Source organism: Gallinula chloropus, assembly GCF_964237585.1.
Source record: "Gallinula chloropus genome assembly, chromosome: 20".
NCBI lineage: Eukaryota > Metazoa > Chordata > Aves > Gruiformes > Rallidae > Gallinula > Gallinula chloropus.
Window position 1 is genome coordinate 1512942 of NC_140105.1, and position 23738 is coordinate 1536679.

The following is a 23738-nucleotide window of genomic DNA, read 5'->3' on the forward strand; positions in this document are numbered from 1 at the left end:
TCAACTGGATTTCCAAAACCTTTCAGCAAAGTGTCCCCCAAAAGGCTTATATGGAAGCTGTGAGATAAAAAGAAGCTTCTTACTCAGATAAATAATCTTCAAAGGCACAGGATGAAAGAGAAAATTTATTTGTGCTGGGCTCTGTTTTTCAAGACATTGACAAAGCAGTCGAAAGAGGTGTGCAACAGGAAGGCAGGTGATGTTTCCCATTGAAATACTGCTTTTCCAGGCAGTAATGACTGAGTGATACCGAAGAAACACAGGCTTTGACAATGAGCAAACATGGCCACTAAATAGCATACAAAATTCAGTACAGTTAAAACCAGAGAACTTGAAGCATGGAGGAATATAATGCAGTGCTACTGAGAAAAAGATGAGCTCAAAAAATTACCCATCAGGAGCAAGATCTTCCACATGTGCTGTATAACTGCTTGAAAATATCTCATTTCTCCCCAGTGGTAGCAAAAGAGAAAATAGTAAGAGACAAACTGTTTTCATGGAATTACTGTTCCAAAGAAAGGCTACGAAGTCAACCATAGGAGGGGCTTGGTGTGCTGGCATTTCTATTTTGCTTGGGTTAGCATTCCTGTGCGTTCTCCTCTTACACAGAGGACTGTTGCCTGAAGAAGCTCTGCTGAAGTGGAGGCTGGGCATTCCCTGTCAGGCTGCCCATGGGGCCCTTTGATGTCTCTCTCAGAATGCCTGACAAATGCTTGCAGCATAACTGACACCACCATTTGAAAGCTGCACTTATTACAGTGGATATTTTCAAATCATTCCACCTAAGAAGTGTCATGCCACAGCACTCATGGGAGACTGTTCCACTAGCCCTGTGAGTAGGAAATTTACTCTGAAAGAGGGAGGGAGGGCAGGAAGGAAGGAAGGGTGGGTGACTGCTTTGGTGACACTGACATCTCACCTCTGATGTAGCTCCCGCTTTAATCATCCAGTATTCTCTACCAAGTTCACCCTCCTACACACTAGGCTGAAGCTAGATGTTCTGTGTCCCATGATCCAATGGTGATTTACTGATTCCTACAGGTATGCTCTGCTAATCCAGACAGCATGGCTGGTGACAACACCAGCATGCTGCAAATCCCTTAGGGATTGTTTTTTCCAAGTCATCTTTTCTTGCTTTCAGTAATTTTCCTGACTCTTTCCTGATCGATACCTTTGACAGTATGTTTTGCTCCACCACACCTAACACAGCCCATACATCTGTAACTGTTTTCTGTTAACTTCCATTGGGTGTACCTGGAGACAAAGGTATCAATGCAGAGACATTAATGGACAGAGGCCAACTTCCATGCTGAGCACAGAAAATCCAGACAGAACTCCATTGCAACTGCAGTTCATTCTTCAAGAGGTGGCCAGCACATGCATTCATGCTGTGGATTTGTCTCTGCTGCTAGCATTTGATCAGAGAAATGTTCTGTCAAAGGATCACCTCCTTCAACAGCTTCCACCTACATGCTGTGTTAGATGAGACACTGCGTTGGGGTTGTCTGCTACAGTTGTCCTGTACCCTGAGCAATCAGGAAACCTTCCACATCTTCCTTTCTGAGAGCTGCTCTCTGCAGTTTTCTGGGTTCCTTATAGGTCTCCTAGTCTTATTCTCACCTACAAATAATCTTGTCTTGGAATATGTGTCCTAACTCTGAATGGAATTATTCTTGACTCTGCCCACAGTCTTGGCTGCAACCAAGGAGTTACCATTAAAGGTTAAGTGTCCAAATGGAAACCAGTTGTGTCCCTCAAGGCTTCTTACTGGTATCATTACTATTTAACATCTTCATGCACAGCATCACTGAGTGCACCCTCACAAGTTTGCAGATGACACCGAGCTGAATGGTGTACGTGATGCACCATTGGAAGGGTATGCTACCTGGAAGGACCTTGACAGGCTGGAGAGGTGGACCTGTTTGAACCTGTTGTCATTCAACAAGGCAAAGTTCAAGGTCCTGTACCTGGGTTGGGGTAATCCCCACTATCAGTACTTACTGTGGAATGTCTGGGTTGAGAGGAGTGATTCCCCCCTTCTGCACTGCTCTCCTAAGACCCCACCTGGAGCATGCTATGCAAACTTGCATGTGTGCAGACACTGAGTAAAATCTGCCTTGAGTCCAAGAGGAAATTACTGGAAATGCAGCAACAGAATCCCTAAGTCCTACATCCAAGTTCTCCAAGTGCCTTGACTAATTGAGATTCTCTCCTTAAGTCTCTTGTCAAATTATTTATGGTCGATATGTTGACATCATTGGGAAGGTACAAAATATTTCTAAATATATCTGGTCAAATCAAATGACAATTATGCCCTTAGTTCAGTTTGCCAGACAATACTTTGCCAAAGAATGTTTGCCAAAAAATATTTTGACCGAAGAAAGAGGAAGAATCCAGCGCGTCTGCCAACCGGCCTCTATAAAAGTCTCTTTGCAGCCTTCTGCTCTGTCTCTAAGCAAGTTTCAAGGTAAGAGTGCTGGGTCCTGTGATTTGTTGAAACGAGGCATGCTGCTTTATTACAGATTTGGCAACGTAGTCTTCCTTCTGAAGCTGGTTTCCAAGTACATTTTTCCATTTGCTTTCAGGGAATCTTTGTATTTTCTACCTTTACTTTTATGAACTTTAAAGAACAGGAAGTTTCCTGTAACAAAATTAATAGTCTCCAATATGACACTGTACAATCTGTAAAAACAATGCCCCATCTGTACAGTGCCACAAGACACCAGTAATAGCAATTGGAAAAAGTTTATTCTGTATTATTCAAGCAGGAAAAAAGAATTTTTTTTCACCTAGATTTAAATCCTTTAACAAGATAAAGGCAGCTTTAGCTGTTTGGGCAGTTTTAGGAATGTGCTTAACATTGGACAAGGAGTTCTTGCAAGCAAGGTACATTAAAGAGCTATTGATGCTACATTTCTTTTCTCCCACAGGGTTCTCTGCTGACGTGCCCTAAGAAAAGTGCAGACATGGCATCTGCAGATGCTGAGATGGCTGCCTTTGGGGAGGCAGCTCCTTACCTCCGGAAGTCAGAGAAGGAGAGAATCGAGGCCCAGAACAAGCCTTTCGATGCCAAGACTTCAGTCTTCGTGGTGCATCCCAAAGAATCCTTTGTGAAAGGGACTGTTCAGAACAAAGAATCAGGGAAGGTCACTGTCAAGACTGAAGCTGGAGAGGTGAGGGAAAACCAAGGTTTAAAACTCTATGTAATTCCCACTCTGAGCTCTTAGCTGATTACTGATACACAGTCTCTCTTCTTTGGCAGACCCTAACTGTGAAAGAAGATCAAATCTTCTCCATGAACCCTCCCAAGTACGATAAAATCGAGGACATGGCCATGATGACCCACCTCCACGAGCCCGCTGTGCTGTACAACCTCAAAGAGCGTTACGCAGCATGGATGATCTACGTAAGTGCCAGCAGCAGTCTGCCCAGAGGAAGGCAGCCAGCAGGAGCTGCTCTGCCAGGCTAAGTGGAAGCCAACGTGCTGTCTCCCTTCCTCGCAGACCTACTCGGGGCTCTTCTGTGTCACTGTCAACCCCTACAAGTGGCTGCCGGTGTACAACCCAGAGGTGGTGTTGGCCTACCGAGGCAAGAAGCGCCAGGAGGCCCCTCCACACATCTTCTCCATCTCTGACAACGCCTATCAGTTCATGCTGACTGGTGAGTTGCTTGGTTTTCTTTAAAATTATGTGGCTGTGAACACTGTCAGAGAAGAAAAGAAAATCTTCACTGCAAAATAGTTGAGTTACGTGGTGTTGGGGGGGAGGTAGATGTCCTCTATTCATTGGAAATATTTTCTTTACTGGACACCATCAGTGAGACCATGTTTCTAACGACATTAGAATATACTCTCTAATGTATTTGGTTGGGCATGGTTTAATTCTAAATACATTATCAGATTTTCTTTCAAAGAAAATTGGATAAACGTTTCAAGTTCTGGGGTTTTTTTAGTTGAGAGGATTGTTCTTTGAATGATTTGCTTTGCAGTACTGAAAGTTAATAGAATGGAGTTCTGTATGTAAGACTGTGTAAAGAGAGAGGAGATTTAGTGTTGAAGTCAATGCTTCCTATGAAGGTTTAAAAAACCCCATGAAGCAGTCTTAGTCTAGATATTTCAGTGAAACCTGCTCAGAAATTTGATCCTTCCTCCCTCCACCTCAGAAACAGTTTTTTCATTTTAATTCATTAATATAAATGGAAGCAATAAAGTTGTAGCATTGTATAAATCTCCAAACTTTCAAGAAAGAACATGTTAGTCAGAAAAATATTAAAGAGAGAGGCACACTTTAATTTGTTTAAATAATTATTGTTCCCCGCTCCCTCCTCAATTACTGTGTTTAATCTGTAGCATCCAGAGCAGTAAGAAGGTGAATTCTGAAGATAATACTTTGCAAATGGAACAATAGTGAATTGATTTTTGTTTAGTGTGTCTTATCATGGCAGTATTTCTGTAAGTCATTATACATTTACTCTGGCTGCTGCCCTCAAGAGATATTGGACAACCACGGCAGACTTTTCCACTGGGAGTTAGTTACTAGTGGTTTAGTGTCTTCAGACTGCATGAAAATTATTGGAAAACACCATTCTAGAGGCATAGAACAAACGTAAATCACCTCTGTCTTTGAAAGCCAGTGCAGCTACACAGCATAAAGTTCTTAAATACACATAAATCTTCTTCAAAAGATAACTCTGGCTAGTTAACTGTGAAAACACAAGAGGGCATGCACAATTAAAGGTCTGAGAACAGCATGCAAAAAACCTTGTGCTTATTTCTTTTTCAAAACCATAACAAGCAGAGGGGCTTGAAGGTCATATTAGTACAACTAAATGAGATTTAAATTTGTTTACCTTAAAGCAGTGAGGGAAGTATTAATTTCTGGTACTCCTTATAGTGGGTTTCATCAGAGAGCTTCTGATTGAAATGTCCTTAAAAAAACCCAGCAATAAAATAAACACCAGCAAATAGCCTGGACAGAATTCAACCAGGAAATCCTTTGGAATTCTACAGATCAAAAATTCTCACTGCAAGTTGCCTGGAAAACAGCAAGTGTTGCACTAACTTTTATAAAGGGTTGTTTAGGGAAGAAAGAAGCAATGAGATTGTTTTTTGTAAAAGGCAAACTTCTGGTAATTTTTAAACAAGGCAATTATTGACCATATAAATATATAGAAATATATATTTATAAATATAAATGTATAGAATACCAAGAAAAAAAAGTCATGCATATTTTTTTAAAAGGAAGTCTTGCCTTTCAAGATTACTGATTCTTTTTAACAAAGGGGAGTTCATCAAGGTAACCTATCTGAATTCAACAAAGATTTCTGGTACTTTGATAAAGCAACTGAATAATAATAAAATAATTATTCTTAGAATAATTTCTATGCTTACATTTACTACCAGCTACAGAATTGGGAAGGTTCAGGAAGAACTGGTTAAGAAAAAGGAAGATATGGTCAAGAAGTAGGTTTTTTTAGTTTTTATAGGGCACAGATTTTTGCCAGAAATTCACAATGGGATCTGTTCTGGGGCTTCTGCTGTTCAATGTGTTTTCAAATGAGCTGGAAATTATGACAAGCTTTCTGAGTTTACATCCTTCAGGCTAGTAGAGATGAAGTCTAACAGTGAAGAATTCCAGAGGGACATTAATTGATTTTGAGTTCTTGTTCAGTAATGTACCAACAAAGTTTGATCAGGAAGAGTGTTCCAATATTATAAAGTTTATAAGAAGCACATGCTCCAGAGAATGAAGCTTACAGTGCAATTAATCTGAAACTTTACATAAATGTTCCTTAGATTGATTTCTTTTAATAAAGAAAAGGAGCAGCTTGACATGAAGACAATGTCCATAAAAAAGAAGCATGGATACTATAAATGACATCCACATTGGTGTTGACATACTGGTTTCCCAGTTATCTCTTTAAAATGTTCAAAACAAATTAGGGTTGAAGGCACAAAGGTTTATGAAAGAAATTAGCTGCCCACTGTTAATCTTCTAAAACTTGCAGGAATGTTTCCATCCATAATGTAAAGATACATGTTAATTATCTCTTTGTTTCTGCTTCTTATGCAGATCGTGAGAACCAGTCCATCCTGATCACGTATGTACACCCCTCTGCTCAGGTCCCTGCACTGCTACCTGGTGCCAGGAGACCTCCAGCCTGAACACCTGCTCTCTGCTTCTCTCTTTGGTTTCACAGTGGAGAATCCGGTGCAGGGAAGACTGTGAACACCAAGCGTGTCATCCAGTACTTTGCAACAATTGCAGCCAGTGGGGAGAAGAAGAAAGAGGAGCAGCAGTCAGGCAAAATCCAGGTAAATCAGTAGGTGCTGGCTTGAATCAATGTTTTTCTCTTCTCCTTTCCTTTTGGAAAGGATAACCAGCAATAATTACCATCCTGCAGGGAACGCTTGAGGATCAAATCATCAGCGCCAACCCACTGCTGGAGGCCTTTGGAAACGCCAAAACTGTGAGGAATGACAACTCCTCACGCTTTGTAAGTTTATGCTTTGGGCAAAATCCATCCTTGTTATAACAGTAGTGATGGGCTACTGTTGTTCTCACATAAAGAGATGCATTTAGGCAGAAATTCTTCCTTTTCCCCTTAACAGGGCAAATTCATCAGAATCCACTTTGGTGCCACAGGCAAACTGGCTTCTGCTGACATTGAAACATGTAAGAGACCCTCCTGGCCTGATCACATTCCTTCTAACCCTCCCCAGTTCCTGTGCTAACTCTGTTCCACCTTCCTTGCCAGATCTGCTGGAAAAGTCCAGAGTCACTTTCCAGCTGAAGGCAGAAAGAAGCTACCACATATTCTATCAGATCACCTCCAACAAGAAGCCGGAGCTAATTGGTAGGAAACATCCTTATTTCTTTTTGAGGATGATTGCTGAGGAACAGTTCCCTCTGCTACCTGGTCAGCCAAACTAATTTCCTCTTGCTTTCAGACATGCTCCTCATTACCACCAACCCTTACGATTTCCACTATGTGAGTCAAGGTGAAATCACTGTTCCCAGCATTGATGACCAGGAAGAGCTGATGGCTACAGATGTAAGGACCACAAAGAAATATTTTTAATGGGATCAAGGGTGCTAGGTAAGGTTTTTACTACACTGTTTTGATTGCAGAGTGCCATTGACATCCTGGGCTTCACTGCTGATGAAAAGGCTGCCATCTACAAGCTGACAGGGGCTGTCATGCACTATGGGAACTTGAAGTTCAAGCAGAAGCAGCGTGAGGAGCAGGCAGAGCCAGATGGCACGGAAGGTACCAGCAAATTCAGCACCTGACTTGTACAAAAAACAGTAAAGGAAATTGCTGCATGCATGCCTCATGTATTGCCAAGGCTTCTGGGAACTTCCAGATTAGGCCATTCCTGTTCTGGCTTTTAAAGGCAGCCATCATTGCCTTCCAGAGTTTACTTTCCTTCCCAGACCTTCTGTGTGTGACCAGACCAATGCTTTTCCATTTCCAGAACATGAACAGCTACCAAAATACTGCCCAACTTCTAGCCATTGTTCAAAGAGAGAAGCTCCACTCTCACCCTCTCTCTTCCCCTCCCTCTGTAGTGGCTGACAAGGCTGCCTACCTGATGGGTTTGAACTCAGCTGAGTTGCTGAAAGCCCTGTGCTATCCCCGAGTCAAGGTTGGGAATGAATACGTGACCAAAGGTCAAACTGTGGAACAGGTATATCCAATACAGTTTGAAAATGACTTGAAAGAGAATGTGAGCATTCTTCTTTGTCCCTAGGAGGTAACTCCATTCCTTTCTTCTTTTCTTTAGGTGAACAATGCAGTTGGTGCCCTGGCAAAAGCTGTCTATGAGAAGATGTTCTTGTGGATGGTTATACGTATCAACCAGCAGCTGGATACGAAGCAGCCCAGACAGTACTTCATTGGTGTCCTGGACATTGCTGGCTTTGAGATCTTTGATGTAAGAAATGGGGATTTTTCAAGGGCTTCATGTTAGTGAAGTAACATGTAATGAGCGGGGATTTGGCACCATAGACAAGGAGATGAAGAGAGGAGTCATGAGGACTCGGAATCACCCTTCTTTTAAAGAATATTCATAAACTGAGGGACTCTAACAGCATTAGGAGAATGCTAGCAAAACCCTGTTGTCTTTGCCACTCCTTGACAAGCTGTGCACCTCTCTTTGATTTGGACAGTTCAACAGCTTTGAGCAGCTGTGCATCAACTTCACCAATGAGAAACTGCAACAGTTCTTCAACCACCACATGTTCGTGCTGGAGCAGGAGGAGTACAAGAAGGAGGGAATTGAGTGGGAGTTCATTGACTTTGGGATGGACCTGGCTGCCTGCATCGAGCTCATTGAGAAGGTATGTTTTCCACAGAAGTATATGATATATTGGGGAAATCTCTGATGTTTCTAAGTCAGATTCAGCTCAGAAAGAAGTCCTGGCCAGAGATTAAGTGTCAGTTAAATAAAATATTTTGAAGGCTACAGGAAGGTAAGGGAAGGAAGAAATCAACTCCCTGTATAAGAACTTCTGACAAACATTGACCAGCAACACACTGGTACCTTTAGTGTTTGTAGAACATGCTTCACATTATTATAACATTTCTCTGTCTCTTCTGTACTATTTTCCAGCCAATGGGCATCTTCTCCATCCTGGAAGAGGAGTGCATGTTCCCCAAGGCAACTGACACCTCTTTCAAGAACAAGCTCTATGACCAGCATCTGGGCAAGTCCAACAACTTCCAGAAGCCCAAGCCTGCCAAAGGCAAGGCTGAGGCCCACTTCTCCCTGGTGCACTATGCTGGGACAGTGGACTACAACATCTCTGGCTGGCTGGAGAAGAACAAGGACCCCCTGAATGAAACTGTCATTGGGTTGTACCAGAAATCATCTGTGAAGACACTGGCTTTGCTCTTTGCCTCCTATGGTGGAGCAGATGCAGGTCAGCTCTGTGAAAGATGTGTTTTCATTGTGGGACAATGGTGACAGGAAATCAAGCAGGAAAGCCTAGATGTTTAAAAATTCTTTCCTGTTCTGTAGTCCCAGGACAGGGATCATCTACAACTATGAAAAACATCAATGTTTTCCTTTAATTTACAGAGGGTGGTGGCAAGAAGGGTGGCAAGAAGAAGGGTTCTTCTTTCCAGACTGTCTCAGCTCTTTTCCGGGTATGTACCAGTTTCCTCACTCTTCTTCCCTGAAAAATATGAAATGATAAAAGTGGTGTTATAACTTCTATAGCAAGAAATTATACTTCCTTTTGTACGGTAACTTTTTTGCTGTCTAGTTAAAACCTGACCAGTTATTAACTCCTTTCCATGGGTGATAAACACCCAGCTGCAGAGATGCAGATCTTTGGTTTGTTGGTCTCAGCTTTACCTTGTAATCCCACAGGAGAATTTAAACAAGCTGATGACCAATCTACGCAGCACTCACCCCCACTTTGTACGCTGCATCATCCCTAATGAAACCAAAACACCTGGTAAGAATATACACTAGGAGGAAAGCTTGAGCCACAGGATCTCTTCTCCTAATTATCAGAAAGCGGAGTAATCACTCCTGGTGGTGTTTGTTAGGTGCCATGGAGCACGAGTTGGTGCTGCATCAGCTGCGCTGTAACGGTGTGCTGGAAGGGATCAGGATTTGCAGGAAGGGATTCCCCAGCAGAGTCCTGTATGCTGACTTCAAGCAAAGGTGAGAGTGCTCCAACTTCCTCCCCATTCTTTCTCAGTTCCACGCCTTTTGTCTTCTAAATTACTGCATTATGGTATTTATTACACAGTTAGTGTGGACACTCTCTCATCAAATCACATTATAGTAGTCTACTACTGGAAAAGCATGAGGTCTATTTATTTATAAACATCTAAAGGATGGGTGTCTAGAGGATAGGGCCGGATTCTTTTGAGTGGTGCTCAGTGACAGGACAAGGGGAAGTGGGTATTTTCACACATCCACTTTGGCGAAGAAGCGTGTGGGGTTCAATTGTATTGGTGGTTTCAGGAGAGTGGGTTTCATGTTCTGATTTCTCCTACAGATACAGAGTGCTTAATGCCAGTGCCATCCCAGAGGGACAGTTCATTGACAGCAAGAAAGCTTCGGAGAAGCTGCTTGGGTCCATTGATGTGGACCACACCCAGTACAGATTCGGTCACACCAAGGTAGAAACCAGTCCCATGTTCAAACACTGTGTGCTTCACTAACACACTACCTGAGTCTGATGTGCTACCATGTTCCCTTTCTTAAGGTGTTCTTCAAAGCTGGGCTGATAGGTGTGCTGGAGGAGATGAGAGACGAGAAACTGGCAGAGATCATGACCATGACACAGGCCAGGTGCAGGGGCTTCCTGATGAGAGTGGAGTATCGGAAAATGGTGGAGAGGAGGTAGACATTTCTAACTCCTGTATCATGTTCCCATGGTACTTGGCTAAATGAGTCACTACCCACACAGTATGCTACAGCCATGTGAATTTTCCTTCAGGGAATCCATCTTCTGCATCCAGTACAACGTTCGTGCATTCATGAATGTCAAGCACTGGCCCTGGATGAAGCTGTTCTTCAAGATCAAGCCCTTGCTGAAGAGTGCAGAGTCTGAGAAGGAGATGGCCAACATGAAAGAAGAGTTTGAGAAAACCAAGGAAGAGCTTGCAAAGTCTGAGGCAAAGAGGAAGGAGCTGGAGGAGAAAATGGTGGCTTTACTGCAGGAGAAGAATGACCTGCAGCTCCAAGTGCAGGCTGTGAGTATCACTGATCATTTGTCCCTGGGAGAAGAACGCTATTCAGCCAGAATTGTTCTTACCCCAAATCACAGGCTGTAAGACAGTCGGTCATTCAGTAAACGTGTACTGGCAGGAGCATGGTGGGTTTCATGGCAGCCTCACAGGAGACTCCAAGTACCTGATCCTGATGAAACTAGTCAGTTGTTGAAGTCTCCATGGTTCTGTCATGCTTGTGGGTGCATGAAGTATGCTCACAGTAACCCTCTATGTGAGGCTTTTCTGGAAGACACAAAATAATTGGAATCCATGTTGAACAGATTTTGCAGTAGACACCTGGCAAGGTCTTCCAGTTGCTGGAGTGGAAGGTCGGGTTCACACCCCATTTGAACATGTGCCTGCTCAGGGATACAAAAGAGAAAGTGGAGAGACTTTAAAACATTTTAAGCCACAAAGACCTGTTTCTCCCTGCCAGGAAGCTGACAGCTTGGCCGATGCTGAGGAGAGATGTGACCAGCTCATCAAAAACAAAATCCAGCTGGAAGCCAAAATTAAGGAGGTGACTGAAAGGGCTGAGGATGAGGAGGAAATTAATGCTGAGCTGACAGCCAAGAAGAGAAAACTGGAGGATGAATGTTCAGAGCTGAAGAAAGATATCGATGACCTCGAGTTAACTCTGGCCAAAGTGGAGAAGGAGAAACACGCCACCGAGAACAAGGTGCAGTGCAGAACCTGTGTTTGTGCTCCAGAGGTCTGTGTACTGTAACATGACTTCTGGATCAACTTCCCTTATTTACACTTGCTCCTTTCTTCTCAAAGGTGAAAAACCTGACAGAGGAGATGGCGGCTCTGGACGAGAACATCGCCAAGCTGACCAAAGAGAAGAAAGCTCTCCAAGAGGCCCATCAGCAGACGCTGGATGACCTGCAGGCAGAAGAGGACAAAGTCAATACGCTGACCAAAGCTAAAACCAAGCTGGAGCAGCAAGTGGACGATGTAAGTGCACAGGCAGAGAGCAGGAACAGCACAGGGATGGAGTTGGACCTGGCTGGCTGAGCACTGGGGGTCTTGTTCTGTTTAGCTGGAAGGGTCCCTGGAGCAAGAGAAGAAACTGCGCATGGACCTTGAGCGAGCGAAGAGGAAACTCGAAGGGGACCTGAAGCTGGCCCATGACAGCATAATGGATCTGGAGAATGATAAGCAGCAGCTGGATGAGAAATTGAAGAAGTAAGTGTGGCTGTGGGGCAGGCGAGTGCTGGGCTGGTGGGCTTGTCTTTTCCCTGTGAGCTCTGACACGGTTTGCTCTGCCCAAAGGAAAGACTTTGAAATCAGCCAGATCCAGAGCAAAATCGAGGATGAGCAAGCCCTGGGCATGCAATTACAGAAGAAGATCAAGGAGCTGCAGGCAAGTCTGTGTGCCCTCTGCTCTTGCCCCCAGTCTCAGGCCAGGCAGGAGTTGGGCAGGGGTGTGAAGGGTCCCTGCTGTTCCCCAGGCTCGGATCGAGGAACTGGAGGAGGAAATTGAGGCAGAGCGAACCTCTCGGGCAAAAGCGGAGAAGCATCGTGCTGACCTCTCCAGGGAGCTGGAGGAGATCAGCGAGCGCCTGGAAGAAGCAGGAGGAGCTACAGCAGCTCAGGTGGAGATGAACAAGAAGCGTGAGGCCGAGTTCCAGAAGATGCGCCGTGACCTGGAAGAGGCCACGCTGCAGCACGAAGCCACGGCTGCCGCCCTGCGCAAGAAGCACGCGGACAGCACGGCTGAGCTTGGGGAGCAGATCGACAACCTGCAGCGAGTGAAGCAGAAGCTGGAGAAGGAGAAGAGTGAGCTGAAGATGGAGATTGACGACCTGGCCAGTAACATGGAGTCTGTCTCCAAAGCCAAGGTACAGAACTGCGGTAGATCATGGTCACAAGACAGAGGTACACGCCGGCTCTATCTGGCAGCCACATTCTCCTGAAAACAATTCTCCTCCTCTGCTGCTCGCATGAGGCAGAGTCCCTGTGTTCATCACCTTTCCTTCCTTGTCTTTGCTGCCCAGGCAAATCTGGAGAAGATGTGCCGCACTCTGGAGGACCAGCTGAGTGAGATTAAAACTAAGGAAGAGCAGAATCAGCGCATGATCAATGACCTCAATACTCAAAGAGCTCGCCTGCAGACAGAATCAGGTGAGGCATCCTTATTCCAGAGGTGCAACAGGAGGGTCTGTGTGCCATGAGCACAGGGTGCAAAGTGACATCTGGTAGAAGCTCTCCAGGTCCCTCCTGACTACGTGGGTTTAGAGGCAGAAACTGTCCTCATATGCAAAGCGTAGTTACCTTTTCTCCCTCTACCCTTCCCAGGTGAATACTCACGCCAGGTGGAGGAAAAGGATGCTCTGATTTCTCAGCTGTCTAGGGGCAAGCAAGGATTTACCCAGCAGATTGAGGAACTAAAGAGGCATCTAGAGGAAGAAATAAAGGTCTGGAAGTACCCTACTGTCCACAACCTACATCACCCCTAAAAGCATCAGGAGAACCCTGTCTGGTCACAGATTGGATAGATATTCTTTCCCCAAACACAAGTAGTACTGGAGGCAACACCGCTAATGCACACCCCCTAATTCATAACATGAAGAGGAAAGGAAGGGTAGTCCCAAGCATACTGATGAAGTCTTCATCAGCTCCCAGCTTTGCATCTGCCTAATGAAATTTTCATTGTTCTGTCAGTGTCACTGTCAAGAGGTGTGACGTTCATGTTCCCAATCCCAATGTCAACACAGGCCAAGAACGCCCTGGCCCACGCCCTGCAGTCTGCTCGGCACGACTGTGACTTGCTCCGGGAGCAATATGAGGAGGAGCAGGAAGCCAAAGGGGAGATGCAGCGTGCCCTGTCCAAGGCCAACAGCGAAGTGGCCCAGTGGAGAACCAAATATGAGACAGATGCCATTCAGCGCACAGAGGAGCTGGAGGAGGCCAAGTATGTTGGGAAGTATATAGAGAGTATAGTACATAGAGAATACTGAGACTGCCAAGGCAAACTGGAAATGGGGTTCAGGTGGGAGTGGGACAAAAGCAGGGATATCCTGTAGAGAGAAGGAGGGAAAGCATGCTGTGCAAAAAGTATAAAATGGAAGCACAAGCACGGCCTTTAGGGCCAGACAGAGCGAGAACAGGCTGAATACTCAGTAGGTTTTAGGACACAGAAGTGACAGACCCCTTAGGCTGCATGCAGTCTGGAGCAGAAAAAAACACTGCAAAATGGCCTGGGCTCAAAGTCTGCAAAATGGGCAACTGCCCTCTCATGAACAGTACAGAATTGCCTGTACCCCTAAGCTGTGCTTATCCTCTCCCAGGAAGAAGCTGGCACAGCGCCTGCAGGATGCAGAGGAGCACGTGGAAGCCGTCAATGCCAAGTGTGCCTCCCTGGAAAAGACAAAGCAGAGGCTGCAGAATGAAGTGGAGGACCTGATGATTGATGTGGAGCGAACAAATGCTGCCTGTGCAGCTCTGGATAAGAAGCAGAAGAACTTTGACAAGGTCTTCAGGGCTGCAGCCTTGGGGTTCCTGGGCAGAGCGTGGCCTCCGCATTGCCACATCCATGCTCACGCCCCATTTCTCTTCAGATCCTGGCAGAGTGGAAGCAGAAGTATGAGGAAACGCAGGCTGAGCTGGAAGCCTCCCAGAAGGAGTCTCGCTCTCTCAGCACGGAGCTCTTTAAGATGAAGAATGCCTACGAGGAGTCCTTGGACCACCTGGAGACGCTGAAGCGAGAGAACAAGAACTTGCAGCGTAAGTCCCTGGCCCTCTGCTCCTGGCAGGGCTTTCTCGCTCCCCAGCAGCACCCAGTGCTCCAGAGGGCTCTGTGCCTGCAGGTGGGCAGAGGGGCCTGTGCCCTTGTTGTGACAGGGCCCTCCCCATTCAGCTCTGTGCCTGACTGGGCCTTTGCTCTTGGTTCCCACAGAGGAGATTTCTGACCTGACGGAGCAGATTGCCGAGGGAGGAAAGGCGATTCATGAGCTGGAGAAAGTCAAGAAGCAGATTGAGCAGGAGAAGTCTGAAATCCAGGCTGCTCTGGAGGAGGCTGAGGTACTTACAGTGCTAATGAATGTTGTCCAGACTGGAAGTGTGGAAATAGTTACTCCAAATAAGTGTTTACTAAGAAAGGCAGCAGTTTTGTAAGTCATTGTTCCTGCTGACATGTCCAGGCCTCCCTAGAACATGAAGAGGGGAAGATCCTGCGCCTCCAGCTTGAGCTCAACCAGGTGAAGTCTGAGATTGACAGGAAGATCGCAGAGAAAGATGAGGAGATCGACCAGCTGAAGAGGAACCACCTCAGAATTGTGGAGTCCATGCAGAGCACCCTGGATGCTGAGATCAGGAGCAGGAATGAGGCCCTGAGGCTGAAGAAGAAGATGGAAGGAGACCTCAATGAAATGGAGATCCAGCTGAGCCATGCCAACCGTGTGGCTGCAGAGGCACAAAAGAACCTGAGGAACACACAGGCAGTGCTCAAGGTCTGCTCAGCAAAGCTCCAGACAGAGAAAAGCCTCCCCTGCCTTTTTTGGCACCCAGGCACACTCTGCTGACTTGCAGTTTCTCATTGCTCCAGTGCCGGGTCATCTTACAAGTTCCCTTTCTTCTCTTAAAGGACACGCAGATACACTTGGATGATGCTATCAGGACTCAGGAGGACCTGAAGGAGCAGGTGGCCATGGTGGAGCGCAGAGCAAACCTGTTGCAGGCTGAAGTTGAGGAGCTCCGGGCAGCCCTGGAGCAGACGGAGCGGTCGAGGAAACTGGCTGAGCAGGAGCTGCTGGATGCCTCTGAGCGGGTGCAGCTCCTCCATACCCAGGTCAGGCATGCTGCTGGAAATGAGTCCCATCAATCCCAGATAACACAGAATGACCTTGCCATATATCTTGTTAGTGATGACTATGTAAACTGTTGCAGAGCCATGCGGTGATATGGCCAGTTTCACCAGCATCCCCCATGTCTGATTAGGTGCTACGGCTCTAAGAGGGACTCTTGCATTTAAGACTTTCATAAACAACACTGGCACTGGCACTTTCAACTCTTTATATGGAGGCATTGAGTCTAAAAGTACAAATCATGTTTTTCCTGTTGCACAGAACACCAGCTTGATCAACACCAAGAAGAAGCTGGAAACAGACATTTCCCAGATTCAGAGTGAAATGGAGGATACGATCCAGGAAGCCCGCAATGCTGAGGAGAAGGCCAAGAAGGCCATCACAGATGTGAGTTGGGGGCTCTTTTCAGTGCTGGTGGTAGATTTACTGTCCTCCAAACTGCCTCCAGTCCCAAAACTGCTTTGCCCTTTTTCTTTCCTCAGGCAGCCATGATGGCTGAAGAGCTGAAGAAGGAGCAGGACACCAGCGCCCACCTGGAGAGGATGAAGAAGAACCTGGACCAGACGGTGAAGGACCTGCAGCACCGTCTGGACGAGGCCGAGCAGTTGGCACTGAAGGGAGGCAAGAAGCAAATCCAGAAGCTGGAGGCCAGAGTGAGTAGGGCTGGTGTTTGTGCAGGAGGGTGAACACGTCCCGTGAGTAGCCACCAGGCAGGGAAGCTCCAACACTGGGCTTCTCATTGCAGGTGCGGGAGCTGGAAGGGGAGGTTGATGCTGAGCAGAAGCGCAGCGCTGAAGCCGTGAAGGGTGTGCGCAAGTACGAGAGGAGGGTGAAGGAGCTGACCTACCAGGTGAGGCAGGAGGCCTCCTCGGGCTGACACAGTTTTCTCCCAGCCAGTCAAATCTTTCCCTCAACATCTGCAAGGGGAATTGTCAGTGTCACGTGTTGGGAAACCAGGAATTCATTCTCTTTCCTGCTTCCCAACCACTCTAGTCTGAGGAAGACAGGAAGAATATCCTGAGGCTCCAGGATCTGGTGGACAAGCTGCAAATGAAGGTGAAATCCTACAAGAGGCAGGCTGAGGAGGCTGTAAGTATCATTCTGAGTGATGATAAAGACACTTTCATAAAGTCAGAACATTCTTGGCTATGCCATTTTACTGTCATGTCCATAGGGCTTGTTGAGTTGCAGTCAGAGATGAGCTGAGGAAAATTAGGCAGATAAGTGCATGAATCCCTGTTGCTGATCAATATCAGAAGGCTTCATGGCCTTTCTCAGCCTAGTAAGTCAGGCTGACGGTTGGGCAGTAAGTAGTGGGTGAATACATGCTCAAGTGACAAAATAGCTCCTCAAGAATGACACAGTACGGGTAGAGCTTGTCACAGCGGATCCTGAAGAAGGGATGATGAGGAGATCTGTGTGAGGCTTACATGTAAGCAGTGTGGCTGGGGGATGGAGGTTTGTACCTTCCCCCAGGGAAGAGCCGCATCCCCACAAGGTTGAGGCACAGGAGGAATAAAACCCCTGCCCCAGGCTCCTCACCACTGCCTCCCTCTGCCCTCACAGGAGGAGCTGTCCAATGTCAACCTGTCCAAGTTCCGCAAGATCCAGCACGAGCTGGAGGAAGCTGAGGAGCGGGCTGACATTGCTGAGTCCCAGGTCAACAAGCTGCGAGTGAAGAGCCGGGAGTTTCACAGCAAGAAGATAGAAGAGGAAGAGTGAGGATGTCATGAGGGAGCCAAGTGACCTGAGGGATGCACAAAGTGTGAACCTCTTGGTCGCTTTCTTCTGCAATGTGTCTTTGTGACCCTGTCAATGTCTAGAGAATAAAGCCTGTAGATGCCTTTGCATATGCACAATGAGGACTAGTTTTCATTTCTTTCCATTTATACTTGTTAGGTCTGCATTGTCAGTATTATTAAAGCTGCTGAAAGGAAGCCTTGTGCAGCCTGAAGTGTAGAGGAGTCATTCCCATGGTCTACCTTTGTGCTGGCCCAAAACACACAAGTAAGCACAATGTTCTTCCCTGTTCAGTGGGAGTGAAAGTGGCACTGTGAACTGAGGCAGAGCCTGCCTGGACCATCATAGCTCACATGTAAAAGCAGATCATGGCTACAGTGGGAAGAACAAACCCTGCCTGTCTACTCTTGCAGAGGAAGCCTGGGGCTGTGGGGAGAGCAATCTGCTGTCCCTCTGGTACACGCCAGCAGGACCGGCTCCCTGGGAGGCAGGGGCTGTGAGAGGCAGGGTCAGTCCCTAACACACCCTTAACACACAGGCTGCCTCTTCCTCAGCGAGTGGAGCACCATGGCAGAAGGTCAGTGTAGCAGAACAGAAAGTGCTGAGGACCTGGACCCTGGACTTCATGGGTTTCCATGGGAGTGCAGGAGCTGAATGCCTGTCTGAGGTGGGAGCCCTGGAGCAGACCTGTGCTGCCAACCAAAGGGAGATGTGCTTCAGTAGCATTTTCCTGTTTGGCACTGGGCATTCATGAAGACGTTCTCAGAAACTGCCTGGGCAACTAATGCTGACTGTACCATGGCAGCAAGGCAAGTGAGGAATAGTAACATCCCCACCAGGCTGCATATGTCCGGAAAAAAGTATTCTTAAATACTTTTTTACTTCTTGTCTATCTGGACTTGTTCCTTATTTATTTCAATTTATCTCTCTCCTTCATTCATGTAAATTAAGTATATGTAATTTCTCCTGTAGTTATAGTTTGAAGATTAGAATCAGATTGGTTAAATACCCTGTGGAGTTAGACTGCCTCCTAGCTGGTAAATAACAGAAAAGTCACTGATCTTGAAAAAAAGCATAATTACACCTCTGGGAGAAAGGTTAAAATACGTGCAGCTGGTGTGATCCAGTGGAGCTGCATGGAGCACAAGTTCTATTCCAGTTATAATAATCTGGACATCAGTGATGTACCTCCTTAGTAAATAAGCACTTTTTCATTATCTTCCTGTTCTGCAGAAGGATACTTATACTCAGTGGGTTCTGACAAACCAAATTTATCAATTCACTTACTGATTTACAAGTCTATCCAAACCCTGGAAGAAACTGCTAGCTGAAAAAGATCCTTTCTCAGGAAAGAGAGGAAGGAAGGAAAATGTCTGTTTAAGCATCTTGTTCTACTTACCTGGTCGCCCTTTGGAAGACAAGGCAATACTGCTGGGAATATACGATTCAATTCACATAAAGACCTCAGCCTGGGAGTACTAATAGGTCCAAGGTTTGCCAGCGTGCCAGGCAGATCCCCCACATGCATAGTCCTTGCCATCTCTGCCTGAAGGCCTCTAGAGGTCCCCCTGCTCCAGGAGGACAGAGAATAGCTGGAGAAATCCCCGGGGGAGCAGCAGGGCGCTGGCAGCATGGATGCAGAAGGCAAAGGTTACTCACGCGTGCTTGGATTGAGAGAAACAGTCTCTACAGCTTAAGATGGGTAGGAAATACTTACACGAAGTTCAAGCAAAGCATAGTTGTGCTTTCCATCTATAGTGCCTGAGAGTGACATCAGAGTACTGATAACCTGCCTGCATCGTGACACCTCTCCAGTTCTGTGACAGCTGGTCAGCTAAAGAACATGCCACCTCACCTCTTTTTCTGGGTCATTTGCATCCTAATATTAATACCATGGTAGCAACCCTAATTTCCCTTCCCTCCACCTTCCTGTCCTTCTCTGACTCTTTGCCACCTGTCGTTGCTCTGCTGTCTGCACTTTACTCAGAGACTTCTGAGCCTTTTCACTTCACTCACCTGTTCTGTAACTAGAGTCAGCTGCTTAAATGTGTGAAGGAAATGGCATTCTGAATGTCACCTAGGAGTTACTTCATATTTTCTGTGGAAATAGGGGGCATGTACTTTGTTCACCTTGGCTGCACAGTCACTACAACCCATTTTCAACCACAGGTTGCACATTTATCCATTTCTCTGCTCTCAGTTGGCCATTTCAGAACCTAAGCTGCTTTAGCCTATGTCTGGAAAAGAGAGTTACAGCTGGAAAGAGAAGACTTCCTATGTATGAAAGTCCATTTTCCAATTTCCCTATGTGGAGGCATGGAATGTTACCGTGATTTTAGGTAGTGAGGCTAAATTGCAAATGCACAATGCATTGCAGATACTAGATCTTGAGGGCAAGAACAGGGTTAGGAAAAAGGGTGGACATGTCTTCCACTGCCTTATATGAACTGTAGCACAAGCTAGTCTTCATCTATTATATTTCCAGGAGATTTACATTCAGCCCTAGACATTGCCTTTTACATATGAACATAAAATATTGGTCCTAACTGCCTTTCTTCCTAGAGAATTACTCCACAGCTCATATCAGGAATGGTAATTTTGGGGTTTTCAAGAAATCAGTTCAATAACCCATCTCCCCTACCCCATCCCTGTGCACAAAGTCTTTATCAGGAACATCCAAACAGAATCTTAGAGGACATCTTAAGAAGGCAACACAGCATGTTCAGCTCTATATTTAACAGACACGTTCCATGTGGAATACAGAAGGTATTCCCTGTAATTAATTTAGTCTGATAGAATACTTATCAAATCTAATAAAGAAAGAGTGTCCTTACCATCTTCGGGGCCGGTTCACAGCAACGTGTTGGTCACAGTGTAGCAATGAGAAGATTTACTCTGAAGGATTAGTGTTCTGGCATTTCTGCTCATCGTTTGCCAACATTCCTGGGAGCTCTCCTTTTACCCACAGGACAGGAGAGCAGGATGAGGCTGTGCTTCCTACATTGTACGTTATACCATATGGATTGATGTTTTACAGGCCACATGGATCTCTCCAAGCATTGGATATACATTATCCTTTTCCAAAAAGATCTGAGGGGTGATTGCTAATGCTGTAATGGAGAGATAGAAACACATTTCTGAGCATGGATCATGCTGACAGACATATCTTACACTGTAAAATCCAGGAAAATTTCCCACATAGTTTTTCTAAGGCTTGTAAAGCCTTTGGTAAAGACTGAAGGGACAAAGAAACTGTTCTGGCCAGTTATCAGTAGTGCCTGTGCTTTGCCTACCATATGATTCTGCTGCTTCTCTAAGTAACACTGATGCCACATATGAGACGTTCCTCCAGCAGTATTCAATCAGAAACAAGGGGTGGGTGGGTGTGGAGAGCATATCTACCACCTCAATCCTGCCACCAAGGTAGGAAATCCACAGCTCAGGGCAAAATAAGTGGTGGAGAAATCTCACAAGCCCTCTTTTATCTGAGCAGCTGAGAAAATTTTCCAGTCTCCTGTACCAAAGTACTGCTTTTCTTACCAGAGAGAGATGGGGATATGACGAAAAGGGCAGAAGGTGATCATGATGATGTGTTCAGAAAGGTTTGTGGGGAGAGCAGCCACTCTGCACATCATGTAAAGATTTCTCTCCAGGAAGACTTCCTGGTCTGCACAGCAAGGGTAAGACCAACCCCAAAGGAAAGGTTTGGAGCACCCTAAGTAGTGTGTGGGTGTATGCAGGTGTAAGTATGTATACGTGTGTGCAGGGAGAATAATTTCCTGAAGTGACCTTACAGTGTCTGAAACAAAAGTTTAAAACTCTCAATTCTTATATTTGGCTCAGGTCACACTCACTGTGCAGCTGGCAGAACCACATGCTTCACTCCCTCCTCAGAGAGCCCAAAGCTCCCCCTTGCATCTGAAGATGTCAGCGAAACACTAGCTCCTTTCTGCTGAAACCCAACTCCAAGAGCAATGACACTAGCAGCTATAAAAATAGCTGTCTGGGTGGGGGTCCTTAGAGATGTGTTTACCCCTGGATTCTGGAGCCCAGTATAGAACAGGTATTTTCATTACAAGTCAGACCCTGCGGGGCCCCTGCTTCATCTTGGTAGAAATCATTGCACCCTTCACGTGTGCCAGGGAAACGAGCAACTCTGCCTTGTGTCCTTGTGTACTCCCAGCTCAAAATCACTGCTATTTCATGCATTTCCAGGGGATGGCCTTCCAACCTCCTGCCCACAATACACCTGTGAAATGAGCCTTCAAGAAACTGTATTTTCTTTGAGAATGATCATTGTCATTATTAATAGTGACCAGAGGCTCTGGTCACACAACACCACAACTCAGAGCACACAGCTCAGACCCATCCCAAAGCTGGACTCTCCCCTAACTGTGCATCTTGGATCCACGTGTCCCCACCCCCACCACCCTCCAGCCCCCCTTCATGATTAGCATGGTGTCACTGGTATGGAATCCCTCCTTTGTGTAGTCCACCTGTCCTGGCTGTGTCCCTCCCCAGCTTCTTTGGTGACCTCCACCTTCTTGTTAGCAGAGAAGCACGAAAAGCTAAAAAGGTCTTTTCTTGGCAACAACTAAAAGTATCAGTGTGTTATCAGCATTATTCTCATCCTAAATCCTACACACAGGATTGTTGCTCCCAGTGGTGCTGAAAAATGTGGGTGCTAGAGCCCTTCTTGGAATAAGCCCTTCATACTCACATCAGTGCCTAATGTTGGACATTATTGTGGGTCACAGGCATTGGTTACCTAACCCTACCACTGTGTCACTGACTGAGCTTTATCCACTGAGCTCCTTTAGTAGCCAAAATGCCAATGACCAGGGGAGGGGTTTATTTAGATCTGGCATGATTTAAAGGTGCTGATGTGTTAAGTCCCAACAGGTGAGTTGTGTTGTATTTAGCTGCAGCCTTTTAGGAATGTTGTTTGCAGGTGTCTCAGATTCTGGTAGCAAAGGAGAGATGACAGAGGGAAATGTCTGTAAATGCCTCTTCATTGTTTATAGCATTTTGTATCTTAATCTTAACCTCTGATGACGGTGGGTTCAGGGCCAGCACAGTAGCTAATTTGTAGGTACTTTTCTACAGTTTCTCAGAGAATAACCTATGTAACAAGGCACTGCCCAATGGAATCTTCTACTTAGAAAGCATACACATCTAAATAGCATAGTTTCTTATTGTTTCTTACATTTACAGAACATTTTGGGGGGGGGGGGGGTAGGAGGGGATCATGTAAATGTGTGAACAAACACAGATGTGCAGGTGGTGGAAGTGTTAAGCACTTATGGTACCACAGGCCTGGGACTCTGGCCAGGGGCAAAGTTTGGAGCAAGTGTGAGACAGACATGGTGTTGTGGTGTTTCTGTCTTGTGTCCAGATAAGAATTGCTTGTTTGCTGAGCAGAGTTGGGGGTGTGTAATACTTACTGTAGGTGTGTTTATCACTGTCAGAAGGAACATCTCACTCTGTGTTTGTGGAATAGACCCTGTGTTAGAGACTGTGAATGTCATTGACCATCTGTTCTGCTTTCTAATGTGGCAACGAGCTAAACACACTCCTTCAGAAAGAGCTGATAAGCCAGGATAGAGCACCATTCCTACAGCATCTTCCATTTCTGAGAGGAGTATGAAGGCTGAGTGTACATACATGCCTGAGATGTGCACACTCGTGTGTATTAACCCACTTACCTCAGAATGCAGCTCTGTGTGAGGCTGTAGCTCAGGAGATTGTGAAGGACCTGCCCAGGACCAGCACTGGGATAGGGAGGAGCCTGGAATGTAACACACCTGTCTCTTCTGCTTTATGTGTTTTGCTGCTGCAAATGGTAAGTGGTTTTAACAAAAAAAAAACCACTATTGCTTTTATCTAAAACATTTAGCTCATTTCTTCAGGACCTTTAGAGTGTGCTGTGGGGAAGAGCTGTACAAACCAATGTTTAAGCACTAGAACATGTGTCCAGAGGACTGTTGCAGTTTCCTCCTTGGAGATATCAAAAATTCCTCTATACATGGTCCTGAGCAGCCTGATCTGGCTCTGCTTTGAGAATTGTATAAGAAACTTCCAGAGAACATTCTGAGCTAAATATTTCTGGGAGGTCACAATTCAGTGATTTTTTTTCTCCATCAAGAGCAAGACCTCTGTGTAATCCTGGATTATTTTCAGTGTTTAACTCACCAGGGCTAGTGGACCCTTTCAGACTGTCCCTGTCGGGCCTGTTCAAATCCTTCTTTTAGATCCTTCTCATATTTTTTATAGGGGATTTATTCAGTCAGGGAGGTACCAATAATTTCTAATTATATCTGGTCACATCAACTGACAGGTTTCCCTTTAGTTGACTTTGCCAAACAATGCCTTGCCAGGAACAAAGTTTGCCAAAAATGTTATGACTGAAGGAAGAGTATCTATGTGAAGAGTATAAAATGTCTGGAGACAAGACAG

At 45.8% G+C, this 23738-nt stretch overlaps 1 protein-coding gene and 1 long non-coding RNA gene across 2 annotated transcripts; one reads left to right on the forward strand and one right to left on the reverse strand.

Moving 5' to 3' along the window:
• Window positions 1-2929: 2929 nt before the first annotated feature.
• On the forward strand, window positions 2930-17401 carry LOC311199291 (myosin heavy chain, skeletal muscle, adult). The gene is made up of 38 exons (XM_084273356.1): window positions 2930-3173; window positions 3263-3406; window positions 3504-3660; window positions 6072-6099; window positions 6199-6313; window positions 6403-6495; window positions 6611-6674; window positions 6757-6855; window positions 6950-7053; window positions 7131-7269; window positions 7572-7690; window positions 7787-7936; window positions 8172-8342; window positions 8615-8924; window positions 9083-9150; window positions 9377-9464; window positions 9559-9676; window positions 10017-10140; window positions 10227-10363; window positions 10461-10716; window positions 11171-11413; window positions 11515-11691; window positions 11777-11922; window positions 12010-12100; window positions 12189-12578; window positions 12735-12861; window positions 13036-13154; window positions 13455-13651; window positions 14028-14211; window positions 14298-14463; window positions 14636-14760; window positions 14880-15188; window positions 15323-15526; window positions 15804-15929; window positions 16025-16195; window positions 16288-16392; window positions 16536-16631; window positions 17109-17401. Exons 1-38 carry the CDS (start codon window positions 2967-2969, stop codon window positions 17262-17264), a joined length of 5823 nt encoding a protein of 1940 aa, XP_084129482.1. The 5' UTR covers window positions 2930-2966; the 3' UTR covers window positions 17265-17401.
• On the reverse strand, window positions 9071-20198 carry LOC311199301. Its single transcript, XR_014617751.1, has 3 exons — window positions 20117-20198; window positions 10779-10977; window positions 9071-9179 (listed from the first exon to the last, which is right to left on the reverse strand). It is a non-coding gene; the product is annotated as an uncharacterized lncRNA (long non-coding RNA).
• Window positions 20199-23738: the final 3540 nt, after the last annotated feature.

Excerpts from the sequence above, each read along its gene's own strand:
- LOC311199291 (XM_084273356.1), top strand. The coding sequence starts at position 2,967 with ATGGCATCTGCAGATGCTGAGATGGCTGCCTTTGGGGAGGCAGCTCCT. Across the intron at positions 3,661-6,071 it reads CTATCAGTTCATGCTGACTG|ATCGTGAGAACCAGTCCATC; the intron begins GTGAGTTGCTTG and ends CTTCTTATGCAG. Across the intron at positions 8,925-9,082 it reads CTATGGTGGAGCAGATGCAG|AGGGTGGTGGCAAGAAGGGT; the intron begins GTCAGCTCTGTG and ends TTTAATTTACAG.